At 39.6% G+C, this 16,447-nt stretch overlaps 1 protein-coding gene across 1 annotated transcript in view; it reads left to right on the top strand.

The window, feature by feature from the left end:
- The window catches only part of pex7 (peroxisomal biogenesis factor 7), a 91,083-nt gene that overhangs the window by 2,726 nt on the left and 71,910 nt on the right, over positions 1–16,447 (top strand). Inside the window, exons 2-5 of the mRNA XM_043685974.2 lie at positions 4,953–5,010; positions 5,375–5,525; positions 8,761–8,838; positions 12,718–12,826. Of these exons, the coding sequence (XP_043541909.1) occupies positions 4,953–5,010; positions 5,375–5,525; positions 8,761–8,838; positions 12,718–12,826 (396 nt within the window). The remainder of the gene's footprint in view (positions 1–4,952; positions 5,011–5,374; positions 5,526–8,760; positions 8,839–12,717; positions 12,827–16,447) is intronic.

Raw genomic sequence — 16,447 nt, 5'->3', positions numbered from 1 at the left:
GGAAAGCCAAAAACCATTTCCTGCTTGGTTTACCAAAACAAAATTGTATTTTGGGGTTTGTTGACATCAGTAAACTACCATGCATATAAATAAAATAGGGCCCCATCAGCTTCAGAAGGGTCAAACTTCTAACAGCAGGTACCGTGTAGCATAAGTCACCTGGCCAAGTCTTATGGTAACACCACTACCTGCAGATTCTTGTCCAAACAACACATATTGACTCGGATTCACTGAGTCACAGGAGAGGTCCCAGAGGATAGCTAACATTGTTCCTTTATTTAAGAAGAGCAACAGATATAATCAGGGAAATTGCAGGCTGGTGAGCCTTACGTCAGTGGTAGGGAATTATTGTAGAAAATTCTTAGGGATAAGATTTACTGACATTTGGAGAAATATGGACTTATTAGTGATCGGCAGCATGGCTTTGTGCAAGGAAGGTTGTGTCTCTCAAGCTTGATTGAGTTTTTTGAGGAAGTGATAAAGATGATTGGGGATAGCTCAGTAGATGTTGCGATGATGCTGCTCCTTTAACAAGGTTATGCAGTCCTTGGCTTTTTTTTCCATAGAGGTCGTAAATGTAGTGATTCCGAAAAGCCTCGGTTTGAAGGGTTTCAGGGCCAACTAGGTTATAGCTAACAGATACTGCCTCAGGCAAAAGACTTTCACATTAAAAAAAACACTTGTACAATGAATGGGAAGTGGCCTGTTCTCCCAGCTCTGGTTTGTTTTGGTTTTTGCAGTCTGGCTGTTCACTGAAAGTAGTCAGGCAGCCAGTTTGAGGTTGCTGGTTCAAGAAATAGCTACATGGAAGGTGTTCCTTGTTGAACCTCTCTTCCATCTCTCTCTCTCTCTCTCTCATTGTGACACATTGTGGTTGATTTTACCTTTTCTACCAAGGGGTGTTTATAGGGATTGTTGCAAGTCTTTGGAATAGCATCATTAAATTGGGATAGTCTGTGGGGTTTTCGGATAGGTTAAGTTATTCTATATTCTGTTCTCTTTTGTTGGTGTTACATTCAGTAATTTTATCAATAAATTCTGTTTTGTTTAAAACTAAGTGGTTTGACCAGCTACATCTCTCCTGGAATGACTGCATTACACCTGTTTAAAACAACCAAACAAGTTTGGGTCTGGGCTATGTTCTTAAAATGTTTTGAGGGGGTCTGGTGTGGTCCATAACAATGCTGGACTTTAGCAAAGCCTTTGACAAGATTCCTCATGGCAGGCTGATACAAAAGGTGATGTAAAATGAGATCTACAGTGAGCTGGCACTGTAGTCATAGGGGAGGTCCCAGAGGATAAGAGAATAGCCATCATTGTTCCTTCGTTTAGTCACAGAAGACAGAGTAGCAGTGGAAGGGTGTTTTCGTAACTGGAGATTTGTGACCAGTGGTGTTCCACAGAGATCAGTGCTGGGACCCTCATTTCTAAATGATTTGGAGGAGAATGTTAGTGCCCTGACTAGTAGGTTTACAGACAACACAAAGATTAGGGGACCAGGCTGGAAACTTGGACAGAGAAATGGCAGATGGAGTTTAATCCAGACAAATGCGAGGTGGTACATTTTGGAAGATCTAGTGTGGTGGCGGGGGGGGGGAAGTATGCAGTAAATGGTGGAACCCTTAGCAGCATTGACAAATAGAGAGATCTTGGCCTAGGAATCCAGAGTTTCCTGAAAGTGGCAACACCAGTGGAAAAGACGGGCAAGAAGGCATGGGTACATTTACAACATTTAAAGGCATCTGGTTGTGTATATAAACAGGAAGGATTTAGAGGGATATGGGCCAGATCCTGTCAAATGCAACCAGGTTAAATTCGGATGCCTAGTCGATGGAGATGGGTTGGATGGGAAGGTCTGTTTTCCTGGTGTATGACTCTACAACTTTTCAACCCTACATCACAGTTTTGGTACTTAAAGAGACAAAACACTTTTTGTCACTAAACGCATGCACGATATAATTTGATAATCTTAGGCCTTATTAATTACAAAAATAAATCAATAAGTGAACTCTTAACATTTTTCTCAGAATATTATTCACAGCGTTGCTTGGTTGTTAGAACATAATGTTTTCAATTTATAGACTTGGCACTCGCTGCTGTCAGTGGTGACATATCCCACTACACTGGTATTATGGGCATTGGTTCTGGTGTTGTAACAGTCATGCTTGATGTTGATGTTGTGTCACTAGTTGGTGACAGTGTTGGTGTTGCTGGTATTGTTGATGATCTTTTGTGCTTTCCCAGCTCAGGTGTGGGTGGGTTATGGGCTCTGTTTCTTCTAATTTGGTTACCAGTTTCAATTTCAACAACTTATGGGCTTGGAGTTGAGACTTCGCTGACAATGTTTGTTGGGTGTTCAGATTTTTGTGACTGGAACTTGAACACTTAAAGTTTGTCTTTTTCAACAACTCAGGTAGGGCTTAGGCATACCTGTTGAAGCTTTGACCACCCTCTCTTGTGCATCTGTGAGTTGTTGTCTTTATTCCTTCGACTCATTTAGAGAGGGTATCTTGCTCCGTAAAGTTGTCATACTTCATTCCAGTGAACAGCTCTGTAGGTGATTTTCATGATGGCCATGAAAGATATAGATTCGAATGACAATAGACAACCATGTTCCTTTACCCCTTGGCATTTTGTGAAAGTCGTGTTGACCATCTGGACATACCTTTCTGTAACTCGTGTACCTAAAGGTAATGTGCTGACATTGAACCCATACTGCTCATTGAATTCCTTAAACTCTCTGTCACTTATTGGGCCATATAGACTGTAGAAGAGAGATCTGCATTTCTCTGAGGAGATTCTGCTGAGTGCTCTCTCTGAAATGCAGATTGTACTTCCATCCTGACAGTTGTCTCCTAGTGCAGAACTGTACGAGAAAGGCAAACCACACCCCCTATTCACAGCAGTCAGCTGCTTTATTCTGAAATTTCAAGCTGCTGTCAAAGGCTAAGTGTACAATGTAAGTATAGTATGCACAAAATCATGAGGGGCATGGATAGGGTAAATATACAAGGTCTTTTCCCTGGGATGAGGGAGTCCAGAACTAGAGGAAATAGATTTAGGGTGAGAGAAAAAATTTAAAAGGGACTTAAGGGGCAATGTTTTCATGTGGATGGTGGTGCTTGTGTGGAATGAGCTGCCAGTGGAAGTGGTGGAGACTGGTATAATTACAACATTTAAAAGGCATCTGGATGGGTATATGAATAGGAAGGGTTTAGAGGAATATGGACCAAAGGCTGCCAAATGGGACTAGATTAGTTTAGAATATCTGGTTGGCATGGATGAGTTGGAATGAAGGGTCTGTTTGCATGCTGTATACCTCTGAGTCTATGACAGCGAGTATAAGGATCTTGTGGTACAGTGATGGTGTCCCTACCTTTGGGCTAGAAGATCCAGGTTCAAGCCCCCTCTGATCCAGATATGTTATAACATTATATATCAGGAAGTTGATTAAAAATATCTACTCTCCTATTATTTTTCCAGGCACCCCTTGCTGAGCAAATAATACTCAAACTACTGAGGTGATCTTTGTCATTTTCATATGTTACACCTTTTGAATAAAAGACATTTGGACAGGTACATAAATAGGAAAGGTTTCGAGGGATATGGCCAAATGCAGTCAAACGGGACTACTTCAGTTGAGGAAACCTGGTTGGCATGGACAAGTTGGGCTGAAGGGTCTGTTCCTGTGCTGTATGCCTCTGTAACTCAACAAAAGAAGATTTGAGCAGTAGTCTGCAATATAGAGACACCATTTTTGATTATATGTGAATACATTGGATTCGCTGAGCTGCAGTTTTGAAGCATAAGCACTTCCGGTCCCCAGTGATACTGACAAAGACATCTGAGCAGAGAATCTTCAGTGGAAATACTAATAGTTGTTGTGATATTCTACCAGGTGGTATCTGGAAAGGATGAAGTGGACAGTATCCAGTAGTAACAAATAAAGAAAAAATATCCAAGAAAAATGGGATCTAAAAGAGAATTTAAACTAGGCAGTTGAAGTCATAAAGCACAGCTACCTAATATTTTGGGTATTTATGCCGAAAACTAACTCTCCCCAGAAGGGTGAAATTGGGTGAAATATTCAGTCCTACCCAATTCATTTAACTGAGTCAGGTTAATATGGAGTTTATTTTCGGAATGGTTTTGTTTGAAAAATGGATGTAAAACAGAGATATCTGGGAGTCTAACAATGTAGTTGAAGTTCCTCCCATTCCATTACTATGCAAGTGTCTTTCATCTTGGTGACTTCTGATAGCTAAGGCTCATCTCTTTCCAGGTGATATCTTTGTGGCATGCATTGGTGGAGACTCTGAAGGAATAGCTGAGCAAACATTCCTACATTCTTAGTTGTCTGAGTGCTGCAGCTGAAAGAAACTAAGATGCAGTTTTCAGAAAATCCTTTTTTGAAGCGAGAGGAATTATTCTGTTTGGTGTTGAGGTTATGGTAGAGCAGCTGCCTGAAATGAAACTAGTCAATACTATCTGAGGGTTTTATGGATTTGGCTGTAACATACTGATAACTTGGGTAGATTGCAGTAAATTCTGCAGCCTTTTATAAATGTGCATGCCTGATCTGCATTTAGTTACTTATCATACGAAAAAAGTCTGAAAATGTTTTGTTACTATCTTTTGAACTATAGAATAACTCCAAATTGGCTGTATAATGCAAGTGTATAATTCCTCCGAATTTGAATTTGTTATTTTATCAAGATTTCAGTGATTATGTGACCACTTTGATTCTGCCCTTGTAATTAGTTGTGCTGTATGTGAAGTGCTGCTGTACTGCTAATAAAAAAGAACATGGAATTGAGTGAATGAAATTAATAGAGCAGATTAACATCTTCGAGTAACAAATAACTTCTTGGAATTTGTGCATTTGCTAACTGCTAAAAAAAGATTTTCTTGACTTTTATTGCTTGATACGTTTTGTATGCATTACTTTTCAGGCTGTGGAACGTTAGTAGTGCTGGAACAGACAGAGGCTGGAATTATCCCTTTCAGGAGGTACTGTAAAATGAACAAGCAGCCTTTTGTTTTCTTTAATATCAAATATTGTCATGAAGTATTAGCAGAAAAAAGCTGAGTAAAGTTGGGCTTTTGAAATGTGCAGAGTATGGTAATTTGATTTCTTATTGTATGTATTCTGTTCCTTTTTTTAAAAAAATCGAATTCTAATACTAAGTTTGTGATGCTAATAATGACAAGTGGCATGAAAATAAATAAAGCAGCTATTTATTTATAACTGTCATTTAATCCTTAGATTTCGAGCAGCGGAAAGTCTACCTATCCATTATGCAGTGGACATTATGCACTCATTTCAGAAAATAGATTTGCAAACTAATTTTAAAAAAGTTTTTCTCCTCTCTAGTTTTGACTGGAATGATAGCCTTTTTGACGTTACTTGGAGTGAGAACAATGAGCATGTCCTGGTCACTGGTAGTGGAGATGGGTCTCTGCAGATCTGGGACACTGCAAACCCTACTGGACCGTTACAGGTCTTCAAAGAGCACTCTCAAGAGGTAAACAAAAGTTGCTTGTCAAATTTATATAGTAAATTCCCTTTCTGAATGAATTGTAGCCTTAATTCGGCAAATTTAATTGATTGAGATTTTTGAATGCCAAGCGTTTGACTTGTTATTTGTCAGAATTTACTGGACCAGATATTGCATCAATGGTAGGCTTGGCCATGAACGATGTTAGTTCGACTTTTCTGCTCAGTATTGACTTTGCAGTATTTATGAACTGCAAATTGCTGAATGTGATCCAATAATGGTGCACTGTTTGGGATCTTGTGGTGACATTTTGCAAAACTGGTTATCTTCTAACCAGTTAAATAATAGGATATATAAACAATAAGCAATGTCAAAAGAACTGGCTATATGCACTTTAAATGAAATATATAGATTTGGAGATGCCAGTGTTGGATTGGGGTGGACAAAGTTAAAAATCACACAACGCCAGGTTATAGTCCAACAGGTTTATTTGGAGGCACTAGCTTTCGAAGCGCTATTGCTTCATCTGATGGTTGTGGAGTATATATAGAGTTAGAGAGCAAAGAGGAACAAACGAGAGGAGATTAAATGGGATTTAGTAAATAGACAAAAGTAAATGCATTTTAAAAAGAACAAACAGAGACAATAGTAACTCAGAATCATTGATTAGTTACAGCACTGAAAGAGGCTACTCAGCCTGTTGTGTCCATGATGACCCTCCACAGGGAGCAGTCTAACTCATGCCACTTCCTCAACTTTTACCAGTAGCCCTACACATTCTTCCTTTACAGATAATGATCCCGTTCCCTTTTGAATGCTGCCTCCATTATTCTTTGAGTTAGTGTATTCCAGATCCTGATCTCTCACTGCGTAAAAATATTTTTTCTTGCTGTTGTCATTGATTCTTTTGCTAATAAGTTTAAATCTGTGGTTCTCAATTCTTTGACCAAGGGAAAGAGTTTTTTTCTATGTTCTCTGTCAAGATCTCTCATGATTTGAATACCTCTATCACTTCTCCTCTCAAGCTTTCATTCAACAAGGAAAACAGTTCCAACTTCTCCAATCTGTAACCGAAGTCCTTCAACTCTGCAATGATTCCTGGGAATAATTTCTGGATCCTCTTTAATACCTTCATATTTTTCCAAATATATGGTGCCCAAAACTGCATGTAATACTCTGATGAGACTTAATCTCATACAGGTTTAACATCATTTCCTTGCTTTTGTGTTCTATGCTGCAATTTATAAAATCTAGGACACCTTTTTATTCTATAAAGTCTAATTTTGCTGAAACTTCTATTGAACAGTTCTTTATCAAATGACTGTTGGAGGTCCATGTTGGATAAGTAGGTGCCGAAAGGCGAGGAGTCTAGGATTAAATTGCACATCTTTCGTTGAAGGGTTAACATAAACTTGGTTACGAGGAATCCAAAGGCTGCTATTTGTGATATAAATTATCCACTTTCCCTTCAAACCTGCTGCTATCTTTGGGCGGCATGTGGCTCAGTGGTTAGCACTGCTGCCTCACAGCGCCAGGGACCCGGGTTCAATTCCCGCCTCTGGCAACTGTCTGTGCGGAGTTTGCACATTCTCCCTGTGTCTGCGTGGGTTTCCTCCGGGTGCTCCGGTTTCCTCCCACAGTCCAAAGATGTGCAGGTCAGGTGAATTGGCCATGCTAAATTGCCCGTAGTGTTAGGTGCCTTAGTCAGGGGTGAATGTAGGGCAATGGGTCTGAGTGGGTTGCTCTTCGGAGGGTCGGTGTGAACTTGTTGGGCCTGTTTCCACACTGTAGGGAATCTAATCTAATCTAATGTACATCAATGCCCTCATTTCTGTAAACTCATCAGAAAACCTCAAGTCAATTCGATAGGATTTATCCTTTCTAACATGTTAACATATTTTTCAAATCAACCTGTTCAGAAATACACCTCTGGAACAGATGGGACTTCAAGCCAGTGCTCTCAGTCCAGGGGTAGGGACATTGCCAGTGTGCCACAAGAGGGCCCTCAGGTTTTGTCCTTTATTAACTGTTCTTACAACCTGTTCAATGATATGCACTCTGATTAAGCAAGGATTCTTATGGCACAGTGGTATCACCAAATGTTAATTTCTGAAGGAAGTCTACTTAATTTGTATTTAAATGAGTGACCCACTTTTGACTGTCAGAATATCTCCTCCTGGCACAATGACTCTCAGAGAAAATCTTAACTCAGAGGTATTGTGTGAAACTGCTCAGCAAAGCAAAGCAGAAAAATTATATTGTGATTTGCTGAGGAAACTATAAAATAGAATTTGCTAATAACTCTGAGGTTTTCCCAGCACTGTAATATAAAGCCCTATGAAAGAAAAGTCTAAAGAATTCACACTGTAGGTTAGATTCCTTGGAATATTTACATGTCTGTAATTATTGACATATTGTAAACTGTGGACAAACCATGGGGCCCTTATTTAAAAATCAGGGGTTTCTTATTTAAAACATAAGGAGAATTTTTTTCTCCGTCATTTGGGAGTCTTTGGAACTCCCTTCATGATCAAGTGTTTGAAGCTGAGTCCTTGAATATTTTTAAGACAAAGGTAGATTGATTCTTGCTCAACAATGAGGTGAAAAATTAGCAGGGGTAGGTGGAAATGAGGATTTGAGGGCACAATTAGATCAGCCATGATTTTACTGTGTGTTGGAGCAGGCTTACTCCTGTTCCTTGTTCATATGTGAGAGACATGATAAACAAATTATATGCATCCTGCTGATATGGTTTTCAAATTAGGTATGTGTAAATAGAGTTGTAAACTAATCTTTCTCCCTTCCAAAATGGCAGTGTCTGTTGACATCTCCAACTGTGGCTAGCAGTGCATGCACGTAAATCTGGAAATGTGCATGTGCACGTCATGTCTTTTGCAAAGGCCACACCTTTCATGTGCACAGAAGAAACATAATTTTGAAACTAGGTTCCATGGTGGGGAGTGAAGACAGGATGGGGAGCAGGCATGGGAGGTTCCCAGCTCTCCTGCTGTCCTCCCATCACTTCCTCCATATCGCCTCCATCCCGCTGTTTTGTCAACTACTCTCCTGGATCTATGTGTGTTCCCACCCCCCAACACCCCCACTCCATCTCCATTCCAATCTGCTTCCAGGCCCTACCTCCTGTTTCCTCACTCTCCTGCCATCTCTCTTTTCTCTTGAAAAAAGTCTTCCATGTTCTATTTTCATCCATCCACAGGTAAATTCTCTGATTAATAACTGAGCATTTTCTCTGCTATGGTAGGTTTACAGTGTTGATTGGAGTCAGACACGAGGAGAACATCTGATTGTATCTGGTTCATGGGATCAAACAATAAAAATAGTAAGTTTATTTTTCTTGCAAGTTAAATAACGGATAAACAACAGTCTTGCTATAGGCTCTTTTTTAAGCACCAGAAAATTGGAAATATAATCAAGTGATTCCTTTTTTAAAAATACTGCATTAAAGCTGAGTGGTAGACATTTTTTATGGAGTGCAGAGATAGCACCACTGTAGGATAGCACATTGAATTTTCACTAGATACATTTTTTCACATAAAAGTCAGGTTGAAGACTACTGTTGTGGCTCAAGCCACTCGCCTGCAATTATAATAACTGGATAATAATTATTGATGATTAAGCAAAAGAGAATATTCATCAATGTGATTTTTTTTGGTGAAAGGTGCATTTTATTTTGCTTACATGTCCTGTGATTGACTTCAGTTCAAAACATGATCAAAGTGATAATTATACCACAGTCGAGAGTGTGGTGCTGGAAAAGCACAGCAGATCAGGCAGCATCCAAGGAGCAGGAAAATTATACCACAGTATAGCTCTCCTTGCTCCATGCCTTGTAAAGAAAAGAAAAGTAAGCAGTAGCTCAAGATAGATTTATTTGGATGTTTACTGTTATAAAGAATCATAATTATAAAGAAAGTGTTGAAAAATTGATGATATTTTTGTGGCCATTTTTAATCCCTCAGTCAGTATCACATGGACAGTTATCTGGTCCCTATCATGTTGGTATTTGTGGAAGTTTGCTGTGATCATGTTGCTTGCTATGTTTCCTGCATTACAACTGTTACTATACTTCAAAAGTATTTCATTCACTTTCAAATGATTTGAAATGTCCTGTGGTTGTGAACGATGATATAAAAATGCAATGTCATTTTTTATTTCTATTTGATAAAGTTATTTAAAATTATGATGTCATGAGGCTGATACATAAAATTGAGTGACTTACAAAGAAGGAAGTCTAAATGTAAGTTATTTTGTTTTGCAAGCTATAGAAGTCTTTTTAAACAGTATTGAGAGGCTTTGAAACGCACTGTTAGTGGTTGAAACAGTGAAGATGTTAACATTTAAAACAGTTTATACAGGTAGCTGAAGGAAAGAGATAGATATGAAAAAGGAAGGTACATAGCGTTGGGACTACTCCCAATATAAAGGTTAAATGCTAATGTGGATAAGTTGATCAAATGGTCTGTTTCAGTGTCCTACCATGTTTGTAATTCTGTGAACTTTAGGTTCTCTTAACAAAAGAAATGTCAATTATGCAGCCTTTGTTTATCTTCCTACCACAAATTGGCCCTGTGTGGCATTTACATTGCAAAGACAGAGTGTTGACATTTGGATGTGATTCACATTCATCCCCAGACCCTTTCGGTGCAAAAACAATGGGAAGTTGTTTCTGAAATTTGGAAGACTGCTTGAATTTCTCTTAACCAGTTCACAACCCAAAACAGTTCTCTGTCATTTCCAGTAAAAGCTTCTACAAAGCAGTTTTTAATACTATGTGATAATGAATTGCTCTGGCTGCTCTACTGTTACAGACACGTAGGTGACAATTCAGTAATATTTCCGTGCAGGACAGTAAGGAAGCATTCAATGCATTACAAGCACTGAGAATCTGACAGAGTTGCTTACTCAGTACATAGTTTTATGTTTAAGTAAACTGGCAAACTAATGGAAAGAGTTTTGAGCAGTGTGCATTTAGAACAATTTGTTATTTTCCTGTAAAGGCGTGGAAATTCTACAGAAAAGTACCATGCCTCTTTGATCGATCATAACACACTTCAAAAAATGTTTTTTTTCAACTTCTTAGAGACTTGGGCTTTCATTTTCATCGACACATTTTGTTCTGATGAAACGTTTGGGTTCTTGCCAGAATAATAACAAACTAAAATCTTAACATCACTGAACCCTTTACATAGGGCAAGTGTTCCAATATCTGCTTGGGATTGCTTTTTAAAGAAGGATGTTGGTTTGCCTGATTTTTCTGAGCCTATGGGGATCAAGCAGAAAGCTGAAATTCTTCTGGTACAGTAAGTCCTTTCATCCTGCAGACCAGCAGGAGGCATCAATGCAATAACCGGACTGCCACATTTGGCAATCTGACATGCTTTCTGGGGGGAAAATATAGAGTAAAGATGAATGGAAATGCAGAATTGCCATTACCTTCGCATTCAAGAAGCCATCTCAGAGCCTGTTCAAATTGAACTTTTCAAAAACGTCCCAGCAACACATTTACAAAAATGCCAGTGAACAAACTGTGTCAGTTAACCTTGAATATGGCAGTGAATTCTGAGTTTGGATACCAATTCTCTTCACCTTTGTTGAACAAGAGGTCAGTGATCCAACAGTAAATCGTACATCTGATACAGCAGTGTTCAAGAGAGTTGAAATTAAGACAGTAAGGTAACAAGAGAAAGTAATTGGAGAATATGAAAAGAGAACGAGACAAAGTGATGTTAAGAAACTTTTTTAATTGATTGCAACTTTTAAAAAAAGTGTATGTGGCAAACATTAATTGGATCAAGGAGAAAGGTAAATGAAGCACAAATATAGGAGATGTTAGGTAGAGACAAAGAGTTTAAGTTATCTGTAAATTGAAGCTTTGACAAACAATAGAGTCCTTTTACTAATGAGGAACTTATTAGGGCAGAAGTGACAACTTTATCATGAATCTTTTGAATTTTGTTTCTATAAACTCTTAACTAATGACTGAGTTGCTATCCAAGCAAATAATTTAAATAATTAGTAGTCAACTGGATTTATTTAAAAAACGTAAATAGATAAAAAGAGTTGAGCACTTGGAAATGCATGAAGTTTCAACCCTAGATGAAGAATTAATTAATTTTTTGATATCATTATTTTATAAAGCATTTTGTAACGTTTCACAGCAATGTGTCAATTTTATTTTCTCACAGTTCACCATCAGTAATCAAGTGGTCCGAAATCCAGCCTGATATTCATGAAAAGGGAGATCGTGAAATGCAAGGGATCTTAAAAACAGAATTTATATTCTACACAGTCTGCCTGAGTATGCTGTGTGCTGTCATATGAATTTCCTGTGATTTCTGACAGGAAGTTGCATAAATACTCATACCAAATCAAGACGGTGGCTTTGGACCAACAACTTACAATATAGAAAAAAGTGGGGACTGCAGATGCTGGAGATTAGAGTCAGAAAGTGTGGTGCTGGAAAGGTACAGCAGGTCAGACAGCATCCGAGGAGCAAGAGAGTCAACATTTTGGGCATAAGCCCTTCATCATGAATGTGGGAGAGGATGTCCATGGGGCTGAGACATAAATAGGAGGGGGGGTGGAGCTGGGGGGAGGGTACCTAGGAAGGTGATAGATAGATGGATGGAGATGGGGGAGGGGGTGATGGTGATAGATCGGAGCAGAGGGTAGAGTGGATAGGTGGGAAGGGAGATGGACAGGTGGGACGACATTGTACATACAATAAGCGTGACACAATGGATTTTATAATTTACTATTCTCTTGGATGCAGTGACTTGATTTTTCCCTAAAATCATAATTTCCAAGCCAGAATCTATCTTTACTACCCTTTCCAAAGCTATTTTTCATAGTTCAGAACTCCTAGCTTTCTGGTGAAAATTTACATTCACAATCATGCCTTGAAAACTCCCTGTGGATTCTTATATAATTCCTATAAGATGAAATCTCTATCTCCAAAAACTGTTTGCAATGAAGGCTCTTTCCAATCAATGAACCTAGATTGTTCTCAAAAGACATTGAAACAACTGTCAAATTCAGTGTATCAAATTGAAGCCTATTATTTAAATAATGGTCGTTTGTGAGTAGCTCAACAGGTTGCCTGACAGAAACTATTTATTTGAAGTGCCAACTACATTTATTATGGGCATGGCGTTATCTGTAGAGACATTTATCAGTATTATATCTATGTTTCTCATAGTGGGATCCGATGGTTAACAATTCAGTGTCTACGTTCCATGGCCATGCAAGTGTCATTTACAGCACAATCTGGTCACCACACATCCCAGGTTGCTTTGCCTCAGCCTCAGGTACATTTTTTATTCTTCCAAGTTGATACATTAAAATAATATTTTGCGTCACATTTTGCTAGTGAGGGCAGGAATAGTTGAATAAAAAGGCTTTTGGCACACTTAGCTTAATTGCTCAGTCCTTTGAGATAGGAGTTGCAAAATCATGTTGAGGTTGTACAGTGCATTGGTGAGGCCTTTTCTATTATACTCTGTCTAGTTTTGGATGCCCAGTTATAGGGAAAATATTACTAAGCTGGAGAGAGTTCAGAAGAGATTTACCAGAATGTTGCTGGCTAGGTTTGAATTATAAAGAAAGACTGAATAGTCTGGGACCTTTTTCTCTGGAACGTAGGACATTGAGAGGCGACCTTATAAAATAATGGGGGGTATAGATAGAGTTAATGGTAGTTGTCCTTTCCCTAGAATAGGGTATTTAAAGACTAGGTGGGACATTTTTAAGGTGAGAAGAGGGAGACTTAGAAAAGATGTGAAAGGCATATTTTTTCCACAGAAGGTGGTTCGCATGTGGAATGCACTTCCTGAGAAAGTGGTTGATGTGGGAACAATTACAACATTTAAAAGATATTTGGATAAGTACATGAATAGGAAAGGTTTGGAGGGGTATGGGCCAGGAGCAGGCAGGTAGGACGAGTTTAGTTTGGGATTATGTTCAGCAATGTAGGGGATGGTGGATTCTCACGAAAATGTAGCACGAACAGCCAAGTTTCTGGTAATGAGACTGGCTCTAATGCCATGAGGGGTACATCGGATTCCAAGAGATCAATTGTGTTAGGGGATTCTGTAGTCTGAGGTACAGACAGACGTTTCTGTAGCCAGCAATGAAAAATCAGAATTGTGTGTTGCTTCCCTGGTGTCAGGATCAAGGATGTCTCAGACAGGGTGCAGAATGTTTTCAAGGGGGAGAGGGGCCAGCAGGAGGTCATTGTCCACATTGGAACCAATGATATAGGGAGGGAAAAGGTTGAGATTCTGAAGGGAGATTACAGAGACTTAGGTAGGAATTTAAAAAGGAGGTTCTTGAGAGTAGTAATATCTGGATTATTCCAGATGCTAGTGAGGTGCTATGAGTTAGTGAGGGCAGGAATAGGAGGAGAGAGCAGATGAATGCATGGCTGAGAAGCTGGTATATGGGAGAAGGATTCACATTTTTGGATCATTGGAAGCTCTTTTGGGTTGGAAGTGACCTGTACAAGAAGGATGGATTGCCCCAAAATTGGAAGGGGACAAATATACTGCCTGACAGATTTGCTAGAGCTGCTCAGGAAAATTAAACTTGTAATGTTGGGGTGGGGGGAGTTGGTGGTGGTGATGGTGGTGGTGGTGGTGAGGAGGAAGACCCAGGGAGATACTGAGGAAGGAGATCAATCTGAGACTGGTACAGTTGAGAACAAAGGCGAGTCAAACAGTCAGGGCAGGCAGAGAACAGGGTAGGACTGATAAATTAAACTGCATTTATTTCAATGCAAGAGGCCTAACAGGGAAGGCAGATGAACTCAGGGCAAGGCTAGGAGCAGGGGACTGGGATATCATAGCAATTACAGAAACATGGCTCAGGGATGGACAGGACTGGCAGCTGAATGTTCCAGGATACAAATGCTACAGGAAGGACAGAAAGGGAGGCAAGACAGGAGGGGGAGTGGCATTTTTGATAAGGAATAGCATTACAGGTGTACTGAGGGAGGATATTCCTGGAAATACATCCATGGAAGTTATTTATGTGGAACTGAGAAATAAGAAAGGGATGATCACCTTATTGGGATTGTATTATAGACCTCCTAATAGCCAGAGGGAAATTGAGAAACAAACTTGTAAGGAGATCTCAGTTATCTGTAAGAATAATAGGGTGGGTATGGTAGGGGATTTTAACTTTCCAAGCATAGCCATAGCGTTAAGGGTTTAGATGGAGAAGAATTTATGAAGTGTGTACAAGAAAATTTTCTGATTCAGTATGTGGATGTACCAACAGAGAACGTGCAAACCTTGACCTATCTTGGGAAATAAGGCAGGGCAGGTGACTTAGGTGTCAGTGGGGGAGCACTTTGGGGCCGCGACCATAATTCTATTAGTTTTAAAATAGTGATGGAAAAGGATAGACCAGATCTAAAAGTTGAAATTCTAAATTGGCAAAAGGCCAATTTTGACAGTTTTAGGCAAGAACTTTCAAATGCTGATTGGGAGCAGATTTTTGCAGGTAAAGGGACGGCTGGAAAATGGGAAGCCTTCAGAAATGAGATAACAAGAGTCCAGAGAAAGTATATTCCTGTGAAAGGAAAGGCTGGTAAGTATCAGGAATGCTGGATGAGTAAAGAAATTGAGGGTTTTGTTAAGAAAAAGAAGGAAGTATAAGTCAGGTATAGACAGGATAGATCGAGTGAATCCTTAGAGTAAAAAGACAGTAGGAGTATACTTAAGAGGGAAATCAGGAGGGCAAAAAGGGGACATGAGATAGGTTTGGCAAATAGAGTTAAGGAGAATCCAAAGGGTTTTTACAAATACATTAAGATCAAAAGGGTAACTAGGGAGAGAATAGGGCCCCTCAAAGATCAGCAAGGCGGCCTTTGTGTGGAGCCGCAGGAGATCAGGGAGATACTAAACGAGTATTTTGCATCAGTGTTTACTGTGGAAAAGGACATGGAAGATATAGAATGTAGGGAAATGTAGGCATCTTGAAAAATGTCCATATTACAGGAAGTGCTGGATGTCTTGAATGCATAAAAGTAGATAAGTCTCCAGGACTTGATCAGGTGTGCCCTAGGACTCTGTGGGAAGCTAGAGAAGTGATTGCTGGGCCTCTTACTGAAATATTTATATCATCGATAGTCACAGGTGAGGTGCCGGAAGACTGGAGGTTGGCTAACGTGTAGCAAATGTTTGACAAAGATGGTAAGGACAAGCCAGTGAGCCTGACGTTGATGGTGTTCAAGTTGTTGGAAGGAATCCTGAGGGACAGGATATACATGTATTTCGAAAGGCAAGGACTGATTAGGGATAGTCAACATGGCTTTGTGCATTGGAAATCATGTATCAGAAACTTGATTGAGTTTTTTGAAGAAGTAACAAAGAGGATTGATGAGGGCAGAGCAGTAGATGTGATCTATAGACGTTTGACAAGGTTCCCCATGGGACACTGGTTAGCAAGGTTAGATCTCAAGGAATACAGGTAGAACTAGCCATTTGAATACAGAACTGGCTCAAAAGTAGAAGAAAGAGGGTGATGGTGTTGGAGGATTGTTTTTCAGACTAGAGGCCAGTGACCAGTGGAGTGCCACAAGGATCCGTGCTGGGTCCACCACTATTCATCATTTATATAAATGATTTGGATGCGAGCATAAGAGGTACAATTAGTAAGTTTGCTGATGACACCAAAATTGGAGGTGTAGTGGACAGCGAAGAAGGTTACCTCAGATTACAACAGGATCTGGACCAGATGGGCCAATGGGCTGAGAAGTGGCAGATGGAATTTAATTTAGATAAGTGTGAGGTGCTGCATTTTAGGAAAGCAAATCTTAGCAGGACTTATACACTTAATGGTAAAGTGCTGGGGAGTGTTGCTGAACAAAGAGACCTTGGAGTGCAGGTTCATAGTTCCTTGAAAGTGGAGTCGCAGGTAGATAGGAT

Source organism: Chiloscyllium plagiosum, unplaced genomic scaffold (assembly GCF_037043375.1).
Source record: "Chiloscyllium plagiosum isolate Xiang-an unplaced genomic scaffold, Cpla_swu_hap1 HiC_scaffold_3, whole genome shotgun sequence".
NCBI lineage: Eukaryota > Metazoa > Chordata > Chondrichthyes > Orectolobiformes > Hemiscylliidae > Chiloscyllium > Chiloscyllium plagiosum.
This window is presented reverse-complemented; position numbering and strand designations above follow the sequence as displayed.